Below are 26,068 nucleotides of genomic sequence, written 5' to 3' on the forward strand. Positions count from 1 at the left end.
TTCCTTAAAAGACCCACAATAGACGATCCCTACTAACTAAAAACATGTATTTTTTAATCTATCAAATGCTTAAATACACGGCCACAAAACAATGGGAACCAAGCAGAGTGCTAACAGGCTTTACCGTTGACGATTTTGGACCAAGACTTTTTCTGTAGGGGTTGTGCAAATGCTTATTTTCTGTAGTATGTAAAATGAAAGCAATAAACTACACTCAAGTTCGGGCAGTATTGAAATGACACAAAAAAATAATTGTATTCCATAACAGTTACGGAAAAAAGAAGTGATCAATTTACAGGTATATTTAGTAAAAATAAGGATTACAATTTTTACTAAAAAACTAAAGTTAAGAGGAGAATGATAAACTCCGATGTGCATTGGTTTAAACTTAAAAAAAAAAATGTCCTTGTTCGTATTAATTTGTTTACATTTACCATGTCCATTCCGCCTCTCCCTCTTTGCTTTCTCATTGCTTCCAATCCAAAAACGTGGCAAAACTAACAGAAAAGTACCAAATAATTAATGTGCAAGTAATACGACCACATCAACAAGCAAGTTTGAGTACTACCTTACATGAAATTATGTAAAATGAAATGATAAACACAATATAATGCTAGGGAGCATGTGTCCTCTTCCGCAGAATCCTTTTAAGCATCCATTTATTCAGTCCATGCACTCATTCACATGTGTCTCATATTTACATATACATAATGTACTCATAGACAAATTGTTTATATCATAATTTCAATCACTGCGAGACAGAAGAGATGGCAAGAAATCCCAGAAATTTGTTGGAGAATTAGAAAGTGAGTGTTGTGGAAAATAGACTTGCATTTGTAGAATAGAGTTGCGTACATTTAGAAATGTAGAAAGACTTGCTTACATTGCTTAGAGTAGTGAGGGAATGTTGACATCATTCGAGAAGATCCTTGGCAAGACAAGGACAAGGACTCTCTGAGCAAACTGAGGCGAACAACATGTCCTAATAAGGGTACGACAGCGTCTTCCTTGTTGATTACTGAGGACTAGGGCCGCCTTTTGGGTTGTACTCAAACTGAAGCTATAAAAGCATTGTTATGTCTGGAGTTCTCTGAGTTCTTTTGGGATGACGAAATAAAAGGCTCCCCCTCATGGCTGGTTCCCGATGTACTTAATTCAATCACGAAAGAAGACTTAAAAGATTATCGAACCTACATTTTCTCCTACATTAGCACCCAAAACGATATTGGGCTCTTAATATGCTCTTAATGTGAACAAAAAACAGAGCATATGTCTGCCATGTGAAAGTTTTATTTTTACTCAATACATAGCACTAGCTGACCTTTGTTACATTATTCGTTTATCTCAAACAAAATATATTAATTTTATTTACATTAGTACATTTTTAAAGTAACCCTCCGAACCCTGATTACAAACTTGTCCATAATTTTTCCAATTGGATGAGTGCAACCAATGTTCCCTCTAAGCTGCATATGTGTGCGCAATTGCGCACTGCCCAGAGCTTTTCCGCGCACAAGAAAATCTAGCCAGCTTACAAAAATCAGGGCTCGTAATTGCTAATTAAGAAGCGAATTAAGTCAAAGTTACAGTGCATGAGGCTAAAAATACAAGGGTTCCCCTGACGTTGTGTTCTAAATGCGGTATTTGGAAGTCAAGGTCGAAGTAGAACGAAGTTGAGTAAAGTCAGTAGAGTTTTTCGATAACTGGCTTTTTCAGCTCGGCTCACTAAAAAGAACCGGCTCTTTCGGGTCCCAAACGGCTTTTCAGGTTGTTTTTGCTTCTGTAACCCCTACACGACCAAATATTATCTAAAAATGTGCACAAAATGACTTAAAGGAAGGGGGGGCAATAGAACAAAAAATAAAAAAATACCAAAATGAAAAAGTAGTGAAGAGCTGGGAAAAAAAGAAACAGAAGGAGAGAAAAAGAAAAAAAGAGGAGGAAAAATTCAGAAAAAAGCCAGAAAAAAAGAAAAAGAAACAAATAAAAGGAAAAAGAAAATAGAGAACAAAAAAGCAAGAAAAAAAGTAACAGCTGGGAAGAAATAAATACAATAAGATTTTTTTAAAAGGAATTTTAAAAAGAAGTAGAAAAAACAGGAAAAAAGAAGAAAAAGTTTGTGTTGCATTTAAATAATTTCCAATCATATCAAGTCAATCTTGTTGCCAACATTGAACTTCCACTAAAAAAATGTAATTAAATACAGTTCTGTATCGTGCAACCGACTAAATAACCCCCCAAAAATGTTAGTATAATGCGACAAAAGATACCAGGAAAAAAAAGAAATGGAAATCTTGTGAAAGAATTGTAAAAACAAATTACGTTTGTAGGCCGTACAACCTTTGCAATAGTACATTAGTCAACTCATTCAAAAGTGAAGAATAATTTTGCATTGCCGGAAACTCAGTAAAATGTGACTTGATGTCAAATTTTGGACATGTTTGATAATGGATTAGTTGCCACACTTGGGATTGCTTGTTGCCCACTGTTGTTTCAAGCGTTGCTCACCGACTTTGTGTGAACGCTCAGACCCGTGGAAAATTAGAGGGAGCATTGAGTGCAACAGAATCTGATGCTGCCGAAATCTCATTCTTGGGAACCGATGGCATGTGTTATATATGAGATCCATACAGTCTAAGGCTCTGCTGGGAGAATCTTCTTCGTATTGTCCATCCAAACCCCCTTTTTTGCCTGCCCACCAAAAAGGAAAGAAGCAAAGCAGAACACAGCCTCCATCCAGCAAAAGTCAAAAGATAACTCTATTCTTTCATTTGGTAATTTTGAAACCTAAGATATCGTAAAAGGAAATAAAAACAAAAAAATGATAATAAAACGAAATGTGGTCCCTCTCATAAACAATTGGGACGGCAGCAATTGACTAAACAGGAAGAAGGGATTAAAAAGGGGTATTTTCGCCATCTACTGGTAAGGAGTGTAATTGACAGGGTTTTTTTTTCTCCTCAGCATATTTTGCCAGGGCAAAGTCCCGCACACAACTGAAAAATGTCCACGATCCACCTTTGGGTACCGACTCATCAGTTGAGCAACATTGCCTTAGATGATCTTGATATATAATTGTATCGTGCTCCAGTAATTATTGAGTATATTTTTTCACTGTGTGATACCTCTTCATGAAGAAAGTGTAGTTTATAGTTAAAAGTGTTTTGCACTTTATTGTACAGTGAAACCTCTACTTATGAATTTAGTTCATTTTGGGAGTAGCTTGGTAACCTGAAAACTTTGAAAATAGAGACATGTATTTCCTGTAAATGCACTAATCCGTTCCAAGCCATTCAAGTACAGTATGATATTGAGCAAGTATGTCGTGGGAGGCGAACCTTCTCGTTTTGATGAATGAAAGTCTTCAGGAATCAAAACAGTTAAGCAAAGCGAGGTGGGAACCCGGGGTATTCATGGGAGAGGTGGCGAGGTGATTGTCTAAATGAAAACACCTGGAGAGAGGAAAAGTAAAGGGGATTGGAAAACATAAATTCATATTGTATAAGCAAAAAATATGAAAACAAATGATAAAACTTATTTTTTTTTCTGCACGGCCCCCGTACCAACTGGTGGTTGCCAACAACTGAATTAAAAATGTATTTTCTTCTTGTTTTAATACACACATATTTAGCTCTACCCATCAGCTGTTAGCATTAGTATTGTCTAGCATTGCTCTGAAGGTCACGGGCTGTGACAAGCACAACACTAGAAACCAGATATTGGGTGTATTTTCCTGTAAGGCTGTAAACTGTGACATCATATTAGGAGAAATATACTTGTCATTTTGTCACCTGCTGCCACCAAAATCATTCAATTAGCAGACAGTATTTGTTCGAAAGATTCCAAGCATTTATCTATAATGATTCTGTCGCACTCGTACATATATCTATTATCTATTATTGTCTATTATCACAACTTAATTATTATTGACTGCTGCTTTGGTTGATTAAGATTGACAGCTGCAGACACAGTCCTCAAAAGAGTTTCTCAATCGCGGTACAATGTGTTACTTTTCTTAGACATGCTCCTGCTCGTACCGCCAATATCGTAATCCCACTCCATAGGGATAGTGGGAATATTTTTCCTACATTCTTGTGCATCACTAATTAGATAAGGAGAGATTTGACTACTGAAAGGAGTCCTAGTTACACGCGCCGTATACCTGTTCTTCATTTAATTTCTTCACTTTGACATACAGAGCACTTGGCAGAAATCCAGATCCTTTTTTAAATTTAACAGTCGGATTCCCTGGTCCACACCAGATCCAGGCCAGCTGCTCGTTACCTACCAACAGGGACGCAAGGGGCGCCGCTGTGTTGACGCAAAAAAAAATGACAAGCCGCACCGTAGCTTAAGCAGAGAGTTTAAAATGTAGGAAAAAAAGTGGCTGCTTGTAGTCCGGAATTGACAGTATTGTATTTCATAATCCTAATAAAACTTACTCTCCTTTTCTCTCTCTCTCTCTTTCTCTTCCGACAAATGTTGACAACAATGGGCTGCCCTTTCTTGCACCTAGAATGACAACGCTCACAAAAAAAAAAGCAGCTGTCCTCCCAGTGTGTTAGACCCGTTCTGCTAAAAATGACATGATTATCATGAAAGATGACTAAACTGTGGTTGGGTTTTATGCTTGTGCTCACGCAGGGGATGACCCCACTCATGTATGCTTGTGTGCATGGAGATGAAGCCATGGTGCAGATGCTGCTGGATGCTGGAGCAAATATCAACAGTGAGGTTTGTACCTTTTTGAGTTTTTATTTTGTGTGTGTGATTTTTTTGAGGGAAGTTCATCTACTGAACAATGAGTAATTCAGCTAAATAATGTAACAGAATCATGAAAAGTGTTTGTATGAAAGATCACGCTCTAATTTGTGCAATGAGAAGAGAAACCGGATTGTTGCCTCTGCAATCTCACAAAACCCTCACCATGTATAGTATGTTTTGATGAGGAACTAATCAAGATTACAATCTTAAATAAAAATGCAAAATTTGGCCCGAAAATATTTTAAAAGTGACAAAAGTTGTTGTTTGAGCTGTTCACGTAACACATTGATAAATACCATCATACAATTGAAATGGGCTTAGAATAGAGTGCAAAATTTCAGGTGCACTTTTAGACTTTCCAGATCTGAATAAGAGTTTAGGAGTTATAGACCTTTAAACTCTTAATACCCTTTTTTCATGTGACCAAAAGTAATTGGACAGTTGACTTAGAGGGCTGCAATTGACTCAGTAGCCTCTTACTTTGTAAACCTGTCATCCCTTAAATAGACAAAAGGTCTGGAGTTGATTGCAGATGTTTGGTTCTAAATGTGGAAGCTCTTGTTGTGCTTTCAAGGGAGCTGTCAATGGAAGAAGAAGATCCCAAGACTAAAAAGTAAAACAAATCCATAAGAGAGATAGCAGAAATGCTCAGAGAAGCTAAATCAACAGTTTGGTACAATCAATGAAAAACAAATGCACTGGTAAGGTTGGACGTCCACAGGACACAAGACACGCCGGATAACCGGCGAACAATCTACATGGTCAAGAAAAATCAATTTAAAACATCTACTTAAGTGAAGAACACTCTCCAAGGAGTGGATGCATCTGTCTCTAAACCTTCAATAAAACAAACCTATTGAAAAAAAATACACAGGGTTCACCACGAAGTACAGTCCCAAAATAGACAGGTCGGATTTTACTTTTCAATAAAACACTTCAACAAACCAGCCCATTTTTTGAAAAGTGTTATATGGACAGATAAGACAAAGATAAACCTGTACCAGAATAATGGGAGGAAGATAGTTAGGAGAAAAAAAAGGGAACAGCACATGATCCAAAGTATACCACATTATCTGTGAAACATGGTGGAGGCAGTGTGACAGCATGAGGATGAATGGCTTCCGAGGGCACGTGATCACTTGTATCTAATGATGACAACCGATAGAAGTAGCCAGATGAATTTTGATTTTAGAGGGATATCCTTTCGGCTCATATTCACCCAAATGCTGCAGAGTTAATCGGATAGTGCTTCACAGTGCAGAAAGACAATGACCCAAAACTTGGAGCAAAAACACCCCAGGAGTTTAATAGGGCAAGGATAGTGGAATATGGATGGGATGGGCTCCAACCCCCCCGCGACCCTAATGAGGATAAGCGGTAGAGCTGATGAGATGAGATGAAATGAGATAGTGGAATATTCAGCAATAGCCAAGTCAATCTCCTGATCTCAACCTAATCGAGCATGCATTTTCAATGCTCAAGATGACACTTAAGGTGAAAAGACACACATAGAAGTAACCAAACAAGGCTACCGCTGTAAAGGCCTTGCAAAGCATTAAGGGGGAGGTAACCCAACGTTTGGTGTTGTCCATGGGTTCCAGACGTCATGCTGTGATTGACTCAAGAGGATTTGCTACAAAATATTGACAAAAAAACGTTTCGTTTAAATCGTCCAATTACTTGTGAGACGCTAAAATACAAGTCCTTCATTTTCAGTCAGATGCTGTTATTCAGATGAACTAAACATTACACTCTGCTCTTCTCTTTTAGTCAAGATAGTTTATTTCAAATCCAATGTGTTTGCAAGTAGAGCCCATCTTGCAAAATGGCGCCTGTCAAAATACTTTTGGGCCTAACTGTGTGTTAGAAAACAGAAATATTAAGCCTCTTGATCGTGTCCATTTTCAATGTGTCATCTTCAATCATCTTATCAGCTTTGATTTGCCCTGGACCAAACCTCACCCAAAGCATAAAGCAATTTGTGCTTAGCCTCTATTAGCTAAACATGTTAAGCCCTTTTATCTCGTCACATAAACACCACTGTGTAAAATGTGTTTTCATCTCAGTTATGATCTTGCATTTTTCTCATATTCAAGACATAACCTTGATATCGGTCGAAGCACTGTCAGAGAATCCGCAGCGGAGAAAGAGGGCTCAAAGAAAATCTATTAGGATGTCTAACTCGACAGATCAATTTATTGTGTTCATTAGGAGGTCAACATGCTGTCAGGCTGTCTTTTGCAGCCCCAGGCCTCTTAGATGATTAGCGCAGGCCCCCCGCAGCAGCGTGACTTGTGCTCGCTTGTCCACACACTTTTGGATGAATTCCCATAGGTTTTTTTTAACTAGGCACAGAACATGTAGTGTTCCTCCAGACAATTATGCTAATACGTTGCAAAGAATTCCACCCGCAGGGGGACTCGACAAATGTAATCTCAGAGTTGACCCATTTGTCCTTTTTCCTTTAGAGCTGTGATATCATTAAAGGAACACAACACTTTCAAAACGGTGAATCCCAGTAACTCAACATGTGAGGCAAGCCCCGAAAGAGACAAGGGTTGAAGTGAACTGCTATTGCATCCCGCTTATTTCTGCATGGAGGCAGGCGATTGTGACTTTTTGTTGTTTTCTTAGCTGCGTGTGTGGCTGCAGGTATAATTTTGTTTGGGTAGCTCCCTGTTAGCGTCGGGGCTGTGAAGACCTTTCTCATTTTACTTGCTACTGGTTGGTGCTCATTCGCTGCCCAATATGTGTTTGTTTGGCTGGCTAGCCTGGAATTGGTTCTGGTTTTCTGTGCCCCTTGGTTTATTCCTGGCCGGGTTTGTGTTTTTTGACATGGCCGTTGCGCCTTTTTGTTGTTTGCACCCGATTAGCCTGGCTTCTCACCGCGTGTTTTTTGATCAACTAGCCTGGCGTTAGCGCCAGTTTTGCCAAGTTCCTTGGTTTGTTTATTCCCGGCCAGCTTCGCGTTTGTCAGCATAGCATTTGCTATTTTTCATTGTTGGTTCCTGGCTAGCCTGGCTGCTCTCTGCGTGTTTTATGTCGGCCAGACTCATGTTTTTTTGCGGCCACCTTTCGTTTATGTCACAGTTTGCCCCCAACTGGTAACTCTCCATGTGTTTTTTTTTTTTTTTTTTGCCAGTTATCCCTTTTTGGCTGATCACCCTTCGTTGTACAATTTTTACTTACCCTTGCGAAACAATGAGCAGGTATTTTCCACTAAAACGACCACAACTTCGCTTGAAACACCAGTACCCTCTTTGAATAATTAATACGTAAAACAATATGCTAACTTGCTTGCTAAGGGCCCGGTCACACAGCCGTTTGTGTCTGTATCGCGGCTGAATCACGACCAGAAATTTCTGCCCGTGAAGCAGACGCTGTTGCCCGCGTTGAGATCGCGATACAGACGAAATACAGCCGTGCTTTACACCCGGCAAGAAATTCACACGCGGTTGGCCGCGCGAAAAAGTTTTGCGCTGCTCAAAACTTTAGACCACGGGTAACCGCGGGCGGCACACGTGGTACACACGCGGATATGACGCGGTACAGACGCGGAACGACGTGCTACGGCCGCGGCCAGGGCGCGGTTACACGCGGATAGGACGCGGAATTTTAGCGGGTGGAGCACGGTCATAGCACGTTTGTATCGCGGCTGAATCACGTGAATTAGCGTGTGTAACGCGTGTGACGGTCAAACGCCTTTCTCCGCGTATATTCAGCGCGATTTGCCGAGCACACGTCAATTGTGCTCGAGACGTCAAGGGGTGAACATGGATCCCCGTCACCGTAGTGACCTCCTCTTAATCCATTTTTATTTCTTGACATTTCTTTTCTTTTCATAACAAGATAATAAAATAAAAATGAAAAACTATTACAATAATAACATATTGGCTTCTTCTTCGGTGCCATGAAATCTTGATCTTCACGGGACTGTGTCTTGAGCGGTTATGATTTCTACAGCCCGGCTCGGCAGCTTTTATACCCGTAGTCCACACGCGGAAAGGACGTGGAACTGACGCGATGAGGAAGCGGAACAGCCGCCTGCGTCTGTTTCGCGGGCATACCACGGATGAACAGCGGGTTGGCCAATTTTGCGCATTTTCCACCGCGGGCAACAGCGTCTGCTTCACGGGCAGAAATTTCTGGCCGTGATTCAGCCGCGATACAGACGCAAACGGCTGTGTGACCGGGCCCTAAGGTGCAGGTGTTCCTCTGATGACATCACAACTCAAGACGAAACAGTATGTCTTTATAATGTATTGTCTCCGAAAATAGTTGGAATATACCGATGAAATATATATAGATTTTATGCAAAAACATGTACTATTTCCTCACATTTTGCATGTTTAAGGTTTAGGTTTTTACCTTTAATGGCTTTATGTGTCTGCCCCCGTTTTTAAACCCCACCCTCCCTGTGTCCGTTGTGTAGGTGCCAAACTCAGTTCACAAGCACCACTCAGTCTTTCCCGAAACACGGCAGGCGACGCCTCTCACTTTTGCTGTTTCACACGGACATGTGCCTGTGGTGCAGGTAGTGACGTCCTCTCTCGCCTGTCGACTCTCTCTGTGCTTCAGCTCATGGTTGGTCCTCATTTTCATGCCTGTCCAGGGTCATTTTTTGTTTGTCCGTTTTTTTTACATCCTTTGACAGTGTTGGGCACGTCACGGAAAAAAAAATGTTACCGTTACTAGTTACTTCGTTTAAAAACCCTTCAGACTGCTGACATCTAAAAGTAGGCTGTTACACTTTAAGTAACAGTCTAGTTACAAATGATTGTGCACACTCTCATTGAAGACAACCACCTAAACCTAAGCCAACCTGCTTCAAAATAGCCACATATTAAAAAAAATTGAAGAAAATATGTACACCAAGATGTGGAAGCAGTCAAGCCTTTGTACTTCAAGTGTAATCTTGAGAGCTTGCAAACAAACCATTAGCTAAGACACTCTATGCGACTGCATCAGCTCGCTACAGTTTAACTGTACGGGTCAGGTGTATCGACATTTTGTTACAAAGAATGACAATAAAAGTAAATTCTATTCTATTCTATTCTATTATATTCTATTATATATCCATTCTATCTATGGGCTTCAAACCACTCTGAGATTTTCTCTTCTACTGTACTGTACAAGACATATTTTGATGTCACACAACCAAACTTGTGCATTGAAGCTGGCCCCCGGATTTCAGTATTTTATCTTAAGTTAAGTAGTTGTAAATATGGATTAGATGTAAGTATATGGTAAGAAGGAATTAGAAATGGCATTGGACTCTGTGCATAAATGGCACAATTTTAACTGTATTGGGTTTTACTTTGTAGGGCTTTCTAAACATGCCAACTCTTCAAGGGGTTCATTAACATGCCCTGGGCAAGTGGGGAACAGGTACAAATTAGATGGCGTTAATGTTTCCTTTGGTAGAAACGTTTGAGTCACAAAATTTAAGTAATAATGCGTTACAGTACTCTTTACTAAGAAAAGTAATTGCGTTCGAGGAACGTAACGCGTTACTCCCAACACTGTCCATTAATAAAATGATTGAGAAAATATTTTGTTGTCAACAATTGGCTTGGCTGTCCTTTTGCCTTTCCCGGCAAATGGAACAAGTGTCATTAAGTAAATGGAAGGGTGAACCACAGCGGACTAATTGTGATTAAACTCGTTTTACTAATTAAGATTGTCTTTCCTCTGTTGTGCATGCCCAGATTTGTGTCATTGTGTCATTCCAACATCCATTTAAAGACAGGCATTTTACTATTACTTTGGATGAACTGCATTTGGAATCAAAAAGAAAGCGTCTAAGTAAGATCATTTAGAAGCTTTCGACTGGTATCTATCTTGAATTGTGTTTTTTGGTAGCAAATGATGACGTGAGGTAAAATTAAATAAACATGAAAACCTGTTTCTATTTAGTTTTTACCAGTCTTGTTCCATGTCTATATTTCATTTTAAGGGACACTGAGTTCAGATGTCGCTGTGTGGTGTAGTGCAGGGGCAAAGTGCACCCAGTTTGATATGCATTGCTAAAATAAAAATATATTATGTTTTTAAAATGTTATTACTATGTTATCACTGGGTTAATTAATGGAAGTAAACGGGTTGAATTGATTAAGTCAACCACTAAAACATTTGTTACTAGAAAATCAAGATGACCCAGCACTCGTGAACTTTTTTCAGAACAGGTCAGTCGGCACCTCAGCTGTCCTTACAGGGCACCACTTTGGAGACCATTGTTGTAGTACAACCGGGAAAAAGATGGCTAAAATACAAATTATGGAGGCTCAAAGAGGCAAAATTGCACCATTATTCTACTTGATTTTTTTGCCCAGCCTTTTTGAAGTTTTTTATTACCCATAGCAGTAAGACAACCAACATTTATGTCAGCTCCCTTTGGGTACGTCTTGTGTTATGAAAATAAATGAAAATATTTTTGTGTTTTTAAAAAGAGATGTTTACATGATAGTTCATGTGTTTTTGCATATAACTTAAATAGTGTTTTTTTTAATGTAATCTAAGTTGTTTTACAACCAGGAGGCACTAAAGAATACACACAGTCGCTTTATGTGTTTGCATTTATTGTGCCTCTTTTGATGCAAAGTTTGAAAAAAAAAAAACGGTTTTCTCCTGCTACATTAAAATAATGTTTATTTTTCTTACAATTGATAATATTTTTTAAAGAAAAATACCAAATAATAAGAATATTATTATTATTATATATGTGACAATTTTCAGTTTGTTATATACATCAAATTTTATAATGATGTATTAAATAATACATCAAGTGATATAGTAATATAATCAACAATTTTAAAATGTTGCTCTATTTGAACTAATAAAATGCAAGAAATTTGACATGAAGCAGCACTTAACAACTTGCCAATGTTTACAATTAGATTTGTCTTTTGGTCGTTGATAACAACATTGTGAACTGTGTATACAATAAGATTAGACATGGTAGTCCAGGATATACACGTAATTAATGACTTAAAACATAAAACATAAGTTTAAAAGAATGTCAGGATAAATAGAAAAATAGATTTACAAGGTATTTTAACTCGTATTTTTTTTACTCACACCTACCGTAGTTCATCAGTGCCTGTGGCTGAGGGGTATTTACTTGTTGTTAAAAAATAGTAAAACTGACTGACATGTATTGCATCCAAAGCATGGAAACAAAGTGTATTTTCTTACTTGTTTATTAGCATATTTGGTATTGGAGTAATTCAAAAGTAATTGAAAGTAATCCAGTTAAAGTAACCCTACCCAACCCTGCACATAGCCATATACATAACCATATATAGTAGCTCGACAGTCCTTGCAAAAAAATCAAATAAAAACAAATTAGGTATTTGTTGAATATTAAAAGAAAACACAACGTTAAAGGTTATTCGCCCAGTTTTTTACAGTCTATGGTACGGCGTTGAGTGCATCCTTAATAAGCACAATGAGCCGGCATTCTCTTTCGGATAATTCGGCTCTGTCCTGGAGGGTTCTGATAGTTTGACCCGACTAGATTAAGCTTGCAGTGGCTCGCCTTCAAAGGGACGCGTCCTATCTCGGCGTTTGTATATAACCATGCCTGAAATGGCATGACTTCCTTCTTTGTTATAAAACTGAATTTGATCCATGTGTCTATGCAGGTGACTGTTGCCATGGAGATGTTGCGCAAGAACTGAACCCAAGTTTTGTTTCAGGAGCACAATACTCAAAATAATAAGGGAGCCTAGCTTGAGAAAAGGATGGCCAATGGATCAATAAATCCAATATTATTCCCCGCCATGGGTACAAGGAGGAGACATCTTTTTTTCTCCCACTTAACACAAATAAAATATGTCTTTGATGTTTGCGTTATACAAGCAAGTGTTATCACAGGAATACTCCGATTTTTTATGTTGAAGCCATAAAATATCACGAGCACAGCAGTCAACCGATTTTCATTCAAAGACTGCAGCCAGCCTTTGATAACTGATGTCACATACATACATTTTTTTTTCAAACTCATGCGACAATTGATTATTTTCCTTCCAAATATTTGACTTAAATACTCTTTCGCAGGGACCCTTTTAAAATAATTTTGCCTCTTCTTTGTTTAAACATAATCCATTTTTTTTAGATTTTTAGCATTTTACACAACCAATTCCTCACAAAAAAACTAATCTAGCTGGATAATACCCCCAAAATTCAAAAACGTTGTTAAGGCTGGGCAAAAAAAACCAAATGTTTTTGATTGTGCGGTTAGGTCACTTTCAGTCTCCGTAGTTTGTATTCTTCCACGTATATTTCACTATTTGTTTTCTGTTGTACTACACACACAACAAGGTGACATTTAGTGGTCAATTGACATACACTGTTCCTTTAACATCTTGCTGTGGTGAGTTGCTTTTCTTAATTGATGACAGTGGCAGTTATTAATTATCCCATGTATTCATGAATAATGCGTTGTTGTTGTTTTTATCTAAAAAAATACAGGTTTGAGTGTGCATTATACACGCTGTTTCACGGTAGTTACCGTATTTTTCCAATGGTTGATCAGTCGAATAAAGTTGCTGATCACAATCGCATAAAATTGGGTGCATCCAGAATCAAACCTGGATCACCGTGGTGAGAGCTCCTAACCACTAAACCACCAGTGATATAGATAGCAAATAAAAACGTTATTTTATCTCAATATCGCACTATTTTTGTTCACTGTACCAGAGACGAACATTAGGAAATGGAGAAAAACGAAAGTCGTCCTTATATATATAATAAACGCAAAAAGCACTAAAAGGAAAACAACTACAATACACAGATGACAAACCAACAGTAGCTGAGAGACGGGCACTGAAAAAGCTGCGGTCAATCATGGACAATCCATCGCATCCAATACACAGCATTATCTCCAGACAGAAGAGCAGTTTCAGCGACAGAGTGCTGTCACTGTCTTGTATTTCGGACAGACTGAAGAGATCTTTTCTTCCTCATGCCATGAGGCTTTTTAACTCTACCCGGCAGAGTAAAAGCCCACATTAAACCACACCACCTACATTGCATATTACCGAATTTTATTGCAATATCTATTCTGTGTAGCACTATTTAGATATTCTATATAACACGCTACAGTGGGCATTTGCACGTCACACTGGGTATTTGTATATTGTATTCTTTTTGCTTTATTATTGTATTGTTCTCAGCTCAGGGATGCTGCTGGAAATGTGAATTTCCCTCCGGGGATGAATAAAGTATCTATCTATCTATCTGTCTATCTATCTATCTATCTATCTATCTATCGATCTATCTATCTAACCCCTCAAATCTACATTGGGTCATTACCAGATTAGAGGTAAATATTTATCAAAGGTAAGCAATAATGTAAGGAACTATACACTTCAGATTCAGATTCAGATTCAGATTCAGATCTACTTTATTGTCATTCTAGTACACGTGTATACAGAACGAAATGTCGATGCATCTGACCCCCACAGTTTCCTTGAATGTACAGATATAAATAATGTTGTATTGTATTTTGGCTACGTATAGTATTTTACCATAGTGCCGATAGTGCAAGAAGAGTAGCTAACCAGATGTGCAAAATGGGCAGTCAGGTTAACAAGTCAGGTACACAGTAACATTAACACTGTAACAATAACGCTGTAATTACAATAGTGCAGAGAGCAATGTGCAAGGAGTGGCAAGCTATAAAAAAAACTGCCAGTAGTGCAAAAAGTCAGATTAGCAGCCGTTTAGATTTAAGTTAACTATATGTTAGATTGACCATTTAACAGTCTAATGGCCAGGGGGACTAGACTATTGCGGAGCCTGGTGGTCCTGCACCGCACACTGCAGTACCTCTTCCCAGAGGCTAGCAGAGTGAACAGTCCATGATGGGGGTGAGAGGGGTCCCCGGTAATGTTTTTAGCATGGGATAGGCAGTGATTGAAACTACATGATTCAATTGTTTGTTTGTTTGTACATGATTCAAATTGAATCTTTTCTTCCGGCGCCGTCACGAATGGCAGCCACTCCAGCAGCTCCCGTGTTATTTTCGATTGTTCTCGATTGTTCTCAGCTCAGGGATGCTGCTGGAAATGTGAATTTCCCTTCGGGGATGAACAAAGTATCTATCTATCTATCTATCTATCTATCTATCTATCTATCTATCTATCTATCTATCTATCTATCTATCTATCTATCTATCTATCTAAATAAATGAAGTTATTTTATTTTGTTTACCTTTGGAAGGTGCTAAAATATGCACACTGTCCGTTTGAGTGCCATCAGACTGTTGATAAAAAAAGAAATGTCTGTGATAATCTGGACTTTGAAGGACATTACATACATTGTAGATTTAATGTTTTTATTGTGTTCATCATTGTCAAAAAATGATTTTAATCATGGCCTCACGTATTTAGTGTATATTACTTACAGTGCTTGGAATAAAATAGAATAAAATAATTGACTCTAATAACATTTGTCTCTAGTTCACGGTTTACGGATCCCTTAACCACCACTGTCGTAGGGATACCATTTCCTGTGGTGTGTCTTGGGCAAGTACAGCCTGGTAGTGCCCATCTCTTTTCAGGCTTGTTTTTGGGTAGGGGTTTGCTCCCCCACATGAAACAGATTTGGTTTCCATGTTTAGCAGGAGAGGCCTCCTGATCTAACTCAGATACGGCACCTTCATCCGTTCCTTGATAAAAATAGCGTGATAATTAAATAAAATAAATTGCCTTTTCTTACGTGATTTATATCTCTGGTGGTCCAATGGTGACGATTCAAAGTTTTAAACCCCATGTACCAGGTTTGATTCCAATTGCATCGACCGCAGAATTTGAGCTGAGATGAACGGAAACAACATTTTAGACAGAATTGTAATGAAAAATATGGGTGTGCATTATAATGGAGTGCGCTTTATACACAAATAAATATGATATAAAAAATGAGTGCATGTCTTTGTTCGGGCTCACCGTCTGGCTTTTTTGTGCTTGGCTAAAGATAGTGAGTGGCAGCTGGCTCCTGTTCTATTGTTAATGAAACAAGAACAATTAATTCCACTGCAGCATGTATTCTAAATTAGGAATTAAACTCTCATCGACTGAGTCTCACGAATTAGAGAAGCTCAAAGTTATATCGTTTAAGTCTTTTTCTTGAACTTGCAGCTGCTTTTGGACGCCAAAGCCAATGTGGAAGGTTCACTGCAAGACGGGTTGGAAAACTACATGGAGACCCCTCTTCAGCTGGCTTCTGCTGCAGGTAAGTGGAGAACAGAGGTAAGATTGGGCCTAAATAAATCCAGCCGACCTAGGCTTGCAGGGATTAAAGCCCACCCTAGCCCAAGCCGAGCTCGATCATTTAACTTGATGTGCTCGACCAAACCCAGAGTAAACGCGAAATTTCATATTTCACTGTGATAACTCAGTCTGTTGTAACAAAATCCAAGTCACACGAGACTATAAAAATGTCATTGTCACTGATTTTCCTAAAGCGGTAGTGTGTAATATTTGACCATTAGCTTGCACTGTGTTATCTAATGCGAAGAAAACCAGTGCCACTGAGCACAGCGTAACAGCAAAATGCCAGACAAACTCAGCGGCGACTACTCGGTAGGGATTCCACTCTGTAAAACAAATGCAAATTTCTCGACTTATGACGTTTTCTAAAAATTAACATTGGTATGATAGTTCATGTATTTTTGGCTTGTATTCAAACTAATGTTATTTTTAACTGAATGAAAGGAGGCACAAAATATTACACACTGTCCCTTTAAAAGTTGAAGAGAACACTTTAAGGCTGTCTGTCATTTTGATGGGCCGTAAACCACAGCAGCATTACGTCCTTAAGAATCGAGTGCTACATTTTAGAAGTGAGAGAGGCAGAGAGATATAGAAGAGCTATGTCGGGTGGATAATAATAATAAAAAAGGCAGCGATAGAGAAACCCCCTGGCGAAAACATGGTGAATGACATTTTAGGCCAAATTCTGGTCGGGTCTGGCTCAGCTTAAGATCTTACCTCTCTATATTGGGAGTATTCATTGAGGACTTGATATGTGGGTGAAAAAAATGTACTATCGTGAGGACCTTCAAACCTCCTGTGTTGTCCTTGTTATGTATTACATGAATAATGTTGGAGAAAACAACGTTCAAAGGTGGGGTGCATCGTTTCCTTCAAAATAATGTAAATTAAATAGTTTCTCTATTAGGTATGTGTTACAAATGCCCATCTGATTTCAAAGAGTCCTTATGCTCGTTGGGCCACAGCACCGATCTGCTTTTATGTTACTTTTAGCAAAGCTGTCTGCAGCGGAACATGCCGGTTATCATTTTTACGGATTAAATATTGGACCATAAACTAAAGTACCACAATGTCCTTAAAACTCTGGTGTGGCACTTTGAAAGCGAGAGAGGCAGAGAGACAAATAAGAACAATGATGGGTGGATAATAGAATGAGGCATTAAGGACTTCTTTGGGTTGACAATAAAAGAGTTTAGTACACTACGTGTTTTAATGAGGTGATTGTTTTTTTTTTGTAGACCCCAGTCTCGTGACAACAACTACTCCCGGCCTTGAAACGCCTTAGCACACTGTTAGCGTAGCAACATCACAGTGAGTTGTGACTAGAAACGGATTCTATCACTGTGTTTCTTGCACATCATGGCCCATGCCACTTGCTCTAACACTGACTCGGCATTATGCAATATTTTTTAGTTTGTTACATAGGTACCTCTTCTTATGAGCATAATCTGTTCCAGGATCAATCATATTACAGCTTGAACTGCTCGTTTAACGAGCAGATTTTCTGAATATGAATGAATTTTGAAAAAAAACTGTTGTACTCCTGTCCTCCCAAAAGGACACAAATGAATCCAAAATAGCTATAAGACACATCTTCTTTCCGATCACTAAAAATATATTCAAAAATACACTAATAACAAAAATAAGATGATATTACCGAAATTAAATATGAGTTCATCATGAGCAGTGTGATGAACAAAGGGGAAACGGGTACCAGGAGGATTCACAAAGATCGTATACCTGTCAATTTATATGTTATAATGTTTTTTTAAATCATTTTACATTGTGTACTATGTATATAAATTCTTATTCTTGATTTTTTTTTTTAATTTGTATTATTTGTAATCTCGTTTTGCCCATTTCGGCTCTAATCCGGAGTGTCTATGTCATTGAGTGCTAATGTTGTCTCAGTACTCTGGATACCGGTAGTCTGTCTTGCTGTGAATAGGTGCCGCGTGGTGTTTGTAAGGTTTATTATCGCTTAACAAGGAGAATTCACAATAGTTCATAAGCGGAATATTTTGGCGCAGTTTGAAAGGTATGAGATCAAGGGATTGTTTTCAATACATAAGCATTTAATGTACACTTGTAATAAATACTGTAGCTTTTATTTTTTGCCTTTATTAATTTGCATGCTTAAACTGTGTCTAGTGGTAGCCTCTGGGATTGCTTGTGAACTGGATTTTCTTTTGTATTGTCAAGTCAGGTCAAGTCATTTTTATTCGTATAGCCCTTAATCACAAAGAGTCGCAAAGGGCTGCACAGGTTATTGCACAGACTATTATTTCAGACTATTATTACACCATCCCCTGATCTGAAACCAACATGAGGGCAAGGAAAAACTCAAAAACCTCAACATGAGAAAATGAAGAAACCTTGAGAAGGGACCGCACATGTGGTAATCCATCTTTCAGGATGACCAGGCTGCAATGGATGTTGCAATTACAAATAATGCAGAGATATTGTCAACAAAAAATATAGGTTATTCATATGCTATAGAGTAGAAGTGTGTTTTAAGCTTAGATCTAAACATTTCCACTGAGGTTGCAGATCGAATCTCAGGGGGAAGAGCATTCCACAGCACCGGTGCCCGGATGGAGAACGCTCTCGAACCTGCGGAACTCTTCTTGGATCTTGGTGTCACCAGTAGCCCAGCGCTTTCAGAACGAAGACTCCGGACCGGAACATAGGGGGAAATCAAATCTGAAAGATTTGAGGGAGCAAGTCCATGTATGATTTTGTATAATACCAAGAGAACCTTGAAATCACATCTTAAGCTAACAGGGAGCCAATGCAGGTTAGCTAAAATCGGCGTAATGTGATCAGACTGTCTTGTCTTAGTTAAAAGCCTCGCTGCAGCATTTTGTGCGAGCTGAAGACTCTTGATTTTGGACTTCGGGAGACCGGAGAGTATTGCATTACAGTAGTCGAGACGGGAAGTAACAAACGCGTGAGTTATAATCTCCGCATCCGACGGAGACAGCATAGGATGAATTTTAGCAATGTTGCGAAGATGGAAGAAAGCGGTTCTAGTAATTTTCTTCACGTGTGTTTGAAAGGACAGATCGGGGTCAAATATGACACCTACATTTTTAACTGAGTCACTCTGGGTGATGTGACTTTTGTGAGGTATATTTTTGTAAAAACAAAACAAAGACAAAAAACTTTTATACCGAAATACTTGTGTTTAGAGATTCTCGGATGTAGATGTACTACTTTATTAACACTAGGGCTGCAACTAACGATTATTTCAATAATCAATAAATCGGTTGATTCTTTTTTCGATGACCTATTTTTAATTTACTCCTCTTTAGTCAAATAGTGAAGTCTTAGTGTAAATAGTGCACAAAGCAACAAAATATTCCATCATATTGTCAGGGCCAGACTCAGGGGTGCAGAAGCACAATGCAGAAACAATAACAAAAAACAAGGTTTTGTCAAAAATCTTAACAATAAACAACAATACATACAAATGTATGTTACACACCTGAAACCATATAAGATACTTGCAAATACTTCGTCGGATCAAGTCGCCCTCTGCCAGACCAAAGTGCTACACCAAAGTGTTACTAGTTAGAAAGACTTTATCGCAATAAAATTTGGTCTCGATTCCCCATCTTCACAATTAAAGTGGTACTACAACCATGTCCTCTCAACAGCAGAACATCACAGCGAAATTCAATGCACTGGTGTTTGCATAAATGGCACAATGAAAAACACAGAGAATCGATGAAGAAAATTGTTGCCAACACTAATAATAATTGATTTTAATGTGGCAGTCCTGATCCACAAATCAATTACGCATACATTTTTATAAAAATATATTCATTTGTTTTTAAAGTAACCTGGCCCGACCCAAACGCAATGATTTTCATTTTAGGCATGACCAGCGTAACTCCCCTTACATACGTGTATCCGTCCGCGTAATCTTTTTCTTACGCCTTCATCTGAATTTCAGCCTTGTCCTCAACTGACTCATGCCTTTGAAGGAAAATTTGTCCTCTGAGCTGGCAGAGGCTTTTTTTCACTCACTTGAGTGTTTTCCCATATTTTCTTTTTACACACAGGCAACTTTGAACTGGTGAGTCTCCTGCTGGAGCGGGGGGCAGACCCCATGTTGGGAACCGTGTCCCGCAATGGCATCTGTACAGCGCTGCAGGGAGACATGAACTCTTACAGTTTGGCAGCCGCACACGGACACAGGTGATATAGCTTTAGGGCAGGAGTCAGTCATTTTAGCTGGAGGCAACATGTTGAAAAAAAACATCTCAGGGCCCAGACAAGTAGATTTAAGAGAAAGAGGGATCGACAGAGAAAGAAAGAGACAAAGAAAGGGACAAAGAAAGAGAGAAAAAAAGACAGGGGGAGAAATAGAGGGAAAAAGACAGAAAGGGACAGAAGTTAAGATAGTGACACAAAAAAGTGAGAGTAAAGGGGAGCAGAGTAAGAGAGAAAGAGAGAGAGAAGGCATGAGAGAAAGAAAAGGGGAAAAAGAAAGAGAGGGATGGAAAAAGAGAGAAATAAATGAAGAAAGACAGTTGGAAAGAAAGTGAGAAAGAGAGACATAGAGAGGTAAAGAAAGAAAAAGGATGAGAGAAGTGAAAATGAGAGAAAGAGTCAAAGAGAGAAAGACAAAGAAAAATAGTGTGAGAAAGACAGAAAGGCAGAAAGTGAAAAAAAACAAGAGTTAGAAAAGAGAGAGAGGATGAGAAAGAAAGGGAGAAAAAAGGTAGGAAGGAAAGAGATAAATAGAAACAGAGAGAGTGAGGAAAAGAAAGTAAGAAGAAAGAAAAATAAAGTGAGATGGAGAAAGTAAGACAGAGAGAAAGAGAGAGAGAGGGGGGGTGAAAGAGGGAGAAAAATACAGCTCCAGTTGCTATTACGAGTTGCCCCTGGCTTTGGAGACATCAAGTGTACATATTTAAAACTGCTGCTATTTTTCCTCTTCTGCTTCTCTCAGCATTGTCTGTCCAGACTAAACCCCTTGGTGCGGCGGATCTGGCCTGCACGCCACATATTAGTCACATGTTCCTTCGGGAAACTAGATTTACATGACGTACACTCCACAAACACATCCACTAAGCAGTTCAAAAGACCATGAGAGTCACACATGCTGATTTTGAAGTTTGTTTGAGGGTATTTCATGGATTATAGTTTGTTTTTTAGAACCATTATCTTGGACATACTGATCACATAACTGGACCTCCCCAGGCCTCCCACTCCTCTGGTGCAGCTGAATCAGGGAATTTTAGACCAACAGGCACTGAGACATTTAAACACACTTAAATGCGATGCATCCAAAATAAGTAGTGTATGGGTATGTGGCATCTGTGTCAGTAACTCGGGCCAGATCGGTAAAAGAATGTCAACTCCAAATGTTTAGCTTTGTTTTTCCAGTAGTATGCGTTATCATTTAACCTACATTAGTAATTTACCCTACACATCATAATATATAATATATACAAAATATAATTTTTCTAAACAAATTTACGGTCAGTACCTACCAACACTACCACTTTCTACTGCTTTAAAATAATATTTTACTATTATTATTTATTTATTTTTAGATTTTATTTCATTTTATGTTTTTAATCCCACTTTTTCAAATTTAACAAAAAAATCTTGAATTGAGACTAGTATTTTAATCTACGGATGCTTTATTTTGAATTGAGACTTGAGTCTTTGCGTGTGAATAAACCTCTCTACGCATTACATTTCCATTTTAGTAAATGTTTGCCTCTTCTCTTCTAGTTTTAAACAAGCACATGGTGTTGTTTTTTTAATATTCTGGATATGCTTTGTGTTTTGCTCGTAAAAACAGAGTGTGCATAAAAACAACTACTATTTTCACATCAAAAGGTTGACATGTATGCATTTATACACAAACAATAAGGGAAAACTAGTTGTGTGTTTGGAATTGAACAGTTGCGTGAATGCAGCTTTACACCTAAACCATCTCACCACACTATACAAACCCAACACTTCCCTTTAACGCCCATAGAGATAATTTGTTTTGCATTTATTTGAAAAATCTGAACGTTTGATATGAATGACATAGAAACTCCTGCGATTGGCTGGCAACCAGTCCAGGGTGTCCCCTGCCCACTGCCCGATGATTGCCGGGATGGGCTCCAGCACGCCCGCAACCCTACTGAGGATAAGCGGTGCAGCTAATGAGATGAGACATAGAAACTCGCTCATTTTTTTGTCATATTCAGAAATTTATGGCGGGTCTGATAAAATCATACATCAGATCTGGCCCGCGAATGTATGTTCGACATGGCTACTCTAAAACATTTGTTCTTTTTTCTAAATATTGAAACGATTACTGTGAAATGCTGCCATATGTCTGTATTCGGACCACTACACTAAACTGTTGAGTCAATGGATCTGTCTTGAATATTGTGCTCCAATGCAAAGATTATGTTTGCTGTTTTGTCAAAAAATGGAAGATATAACAGAGGTTAGAAATGAGCTCAGTAATGGGTTTACACTTGAATTGGTTGAATTTTTGGTTTGTTTTTTTGTGTCTCTTTTAGAAATGTATTTCAGATGCTGTTATCCCACACTGAAAAGGGTAAAGGAGATGTCTTATCCCTGGAAGAGATTCTGGCAGAAGGATCAGAGCTGGAAGGAAGAAGTCCGAGTCAAACAGACCTCATACGGAGAGGGAGGGCCAAACTCAAAGCCCTAAAAGAAGCCATGTACCACAGCTCAGAACATGGACATGTTGACATTACGATAGACATACGGAGCCTGGGTTAGTGAACAACATAACTAATGAACTAATGTACAAGGAACGTTTGGTCATTTTGCCACATTTAAGTCTTCAAACTTAAAGCTGAAAAATTCAAAATACTTTCTAAGAATCAACAACATGTGAGACACAATTCTAAAGTGGAAACAAACTTTTTTTTTAGCATTATAAATTATATCTCAAACAAAAAAAACAAAAAAAAGTAGGCATAGCAAAAATATTGGCTACCCGTTTTCTCAGCACAGCCAAGTGACTTCAGAAGTTTCCTGAATGATCCAATGTCGAAATAATGACTAAATTACTTCCTCAAAATGTACACATCTCCCGGAACACGGTAGGCAATAATATCAAAATGGAGAGAGCATTAAGCCACTGAAAACCTACCAAGACTTGGCCATTCCTCTAAACTCTTAACCCTGACAAGGAAAAAAACTAATCAGAGAAGCAACTTAGAGGCCAATGATCACATTGCATGACCTACAGTCATACACATTTGAGAAGGGGCAATTTATGCATAAGAGAACTATTATACTCTAAATAAATCTGCCCATTATGTAAAAATGGCAAGAAGAAAAACCCTTTCTGAAAGAATGCTATAGAAAGGCCCATTTGGTGTTTGCAAGAAGCCACAAAGGAGACACAAATAAAATGTGGAAGAAGGCACTCTGGTTAGATGAGACCAAAATTGAACTTTCTTGGTTGAATGCAAAGTGTTATGTTTGGCTTAAGAGTAACACTGCACGTCACCCGGAATACACCATCGCATCATGTACTGGGGTTGCTTTTTTTCAGGAGGGACTGGAATGATCATTAGAGTTTATAGGAAGATGGATGGATACACATACAGGGCGATTCTGAAAGGAAATCTGTTGGAGACCTTCTATTAGGGCGCAGGTTCACCTTCCAACAGGACAACCCTCAACTTGAAGCAAAATCTACAATAGAATAGTTTGAAGCTAATAATATGAAGGTGTTAAAATGCCCAGGCCAAAGTCCAGACCTCAATTCTATAAAGCATTTGTGGAAAGAGCTTAATATGCTGTGCACAAACGATCTCCATTAAACCTAAAGGAACTTGAACTATTTTGTAAGGATGAATGGGAAAATATTTATGTTTCAAGGTGTGCAAAACTTATAGAGACATACCCAAAAAACACTTGTAGCTGTGATCTCAGCAAAAAAAGGTTGTACAAAGTATTAACTCAAAGGGGGCTACTGTTTTTGCAACAGCTACTTTTCAATTGTTTTCAATTGTAATATTTAGCACAATATAAAATGTTGTTCAAATTTGTTTTCTTTTCGCAATTATGTCTCTTAGAAAATATTTTGAGTGTTTTATCTCAAGTTGAAGCCTGAAATATGGCAATATGTCAAAAAGTTAATTTGTAAGGTACTGTATATTTTCATCATATCGGATGTGTGTTTCATTTTTCTATCTTATCTTAGGAGTGCCGTGGACGTTGCACACCTGGCTAGAATCTCTGCGCACAAGTTTCTCCCAGCACCGCCGGCCATTGATCCAGGGGCTTCTTAAAGGCTTTTTCAGCATCGAAGAAGAGGAATACACAGAGGAGCTCATCACGCATGGCTTGCCTCTCATGTTTCAGATCCTCAGAGGCAGCAAGGTACACACTGTAACATTACGGAGTCACAGGCCTTTCCGGTCATTTGTAAGTCTTTGTCTGAATCTAAATCTAAGTCTTGGACACGATGTAAGACTCTAAGACAGGGTTTCGAACTCATTTAAGCTCAGTGGACACATGGTTGAAAAAACACTCTCACAGGAGCCCGGACTAGTATATTAAAGAGAAAGAGAGAGAAGGAGATAAAAAGAGAGAGAGAGAGTCTAACAAAAAAAAGAAAGAGACAAAGAAAGAAAGAAAGAGAAAGACGATAAGAGACCAAGAAAGAGTGAGATGCAGTTTATGGAAAACATTCTTTTTTGTTGTTGTATTTTACCAACTGTTTTCAGGTGCCTTGCCCCATTAAGTGCAAACGACCTTGATACACACAGGGGGGCTTGTAGCCAATTGCAATGTTCCTTTCCCACTTTTACTAAACACAGGCGTACGATTAGGGAATATCAGAAATACTGCACACTGTTTTGCGTATTTGTTCTTTTCACAATGTGACACGTTCTACACGTCTCTTAAGGATTTAAAACATATCTGATATCTGTAAAAAAAAAAAAAAAACATATTTGTAAGTGTGAAATGAAAACCGTCTTTTCTGTGTTTTGTGTCAGAATGAAGTGATCAGCCAACAGCTATCCGCCATTTTCACCCAGTGTTACGGGCCTTACCCGGTCCCCAAACTGGCAGAGATTAAACGCAAACAGTCATCGCGCCTTGGTGAGAGCTTGTCGCCTTGTTTTTAAGCAAAGCTGCATTTTAATGTACATCGAATCTTGGGCGTTACCAGGGAGAGACAGGGTGGATAATGCCCAGCTACAAACACGCTCTGCACACCCAAAAAAAGTGTATGTAGTACTGATTGCAGTCTGAGCACCGCACATGGTATGTCAGTGGGTTTATCCCCTTCATATAATAAATTGTAAGTCAGGGGACACTACCTTGGATTCTCCTGAGCCCTACACAACTCAGTGTGTGCGTCAGTCCCCACGGAGGAAGCAGGGATGTTAATATCCGTCTGAAGAAATGTGAAATGTGAAAGCCCCTCAGCCACGCTTGGTTTCCTGTACTGGGGGTTAGAAGAAGACCCCTCGGCCCCTCTTGGTTTCCTATCCTGGCGGCATGAAGAAAGCACCTCGGTTGCACCTTTTTTCCTGTCTTGGCTGCGAGGGGCAAGGACTTTCACTCGTCCTGTTGCTGCAGCTGTCGTAATCTTTTGGCTGGGAAGGTGTCTGGCATCCGGCCCTTGAGAGGGAGGTTATGTTGGGGTCTGGTACCCCTTCTTTCATCAGAAGAAATACAAGGAAAAATACAAAAAAGAAGGGAAAACACGTAAGAGAGGAAAAAGCAAGAAAAAAGAAGGGAAAAGCTAAGAAAACTAGAAAAAAGTGATAAAAAGAAGTGAAAAGCTTGGAAAACAAAAAATAAAGAAGGGGTTATCTTTGATCAGTATATTATTTATTATAATAAAGTATTGTGCACAAAATTAAATATTATATCCATCCTTTATCTGCACCGCTTATCCTTAGTAGGGTCGCGGGGTGGTGGAGCCCATCCCAGCTATCTTCGGGCAGTGGGCAGGGGACATCCTGAACTGGTTGCCAGCCAGTCACAGGGCACACAGAGACAGACAACTTACT

The 26,068-nt window shown here is 38.8% G+C and overlaps 1 protein-coding gene across 2 annotated transcripts in view; it reads left to right on the forward strand.

Annotated features, from left to right (window-relative positions):
• The window catches only part of abtb3b (ankyrin repeat and BTB domain containing 3b), a 174,339-nt gene that overhangs the window by 135,826 nt on the left and 12,445 nt on the right, over window positions 1-26,068 (forward strand). The window contains exons 6-12 of one of the 2 annotated variants that reach the window (XM_088340961.1): window positions 4,645-4,734; window positions 9,197-9,298; window positions 15,906-15,999; window positions 20,108-20,243; window positions 22,580-22,800; window positions 24,244-24,422; window positions 25,043-25,148. In XM_088340961.1, the coding sequence (XP_088197087.1) occupies window positions 4,645-4,734; window positions 9,197-9,298; window positions 15,906-15,999; window positions 20,108-20,243; window positions 22,580-22,800; window positions 24,244-24,422; window positions 25,043-25,148 (928 nt within the window). The remainder of the gene's footprint in view (window positions 1-4,644; window positions 4,735-9,196; window positions 9,299-15,905; window positions 16,000-20,107; window positions 20,244-22,579; window positions 22,801-24,243; window positions 24,423-25,042; window positions 25,149-26,068) is intronic. The other variant, XM_088340962.1, reaches the window with a different exon arrangement.

The sequence above is a fragment of the Urocampus carinirostris genome, chromosome 7 (assembly GCF_059441175.1).
Source record: "Urocampus carinirostris isolate Australia breed hairy pipefish chromosome 7, RoL_Ucar_1.0, whole genome shotgun sequence".
NCBI classification, from domain to species: domain Eukaryota; kingdom Metazoa; phylum Chordata; class Actinopteri; order Syngnathiformes; family Syngnathidae; genus Urocampus; species Urocampus carinirostris.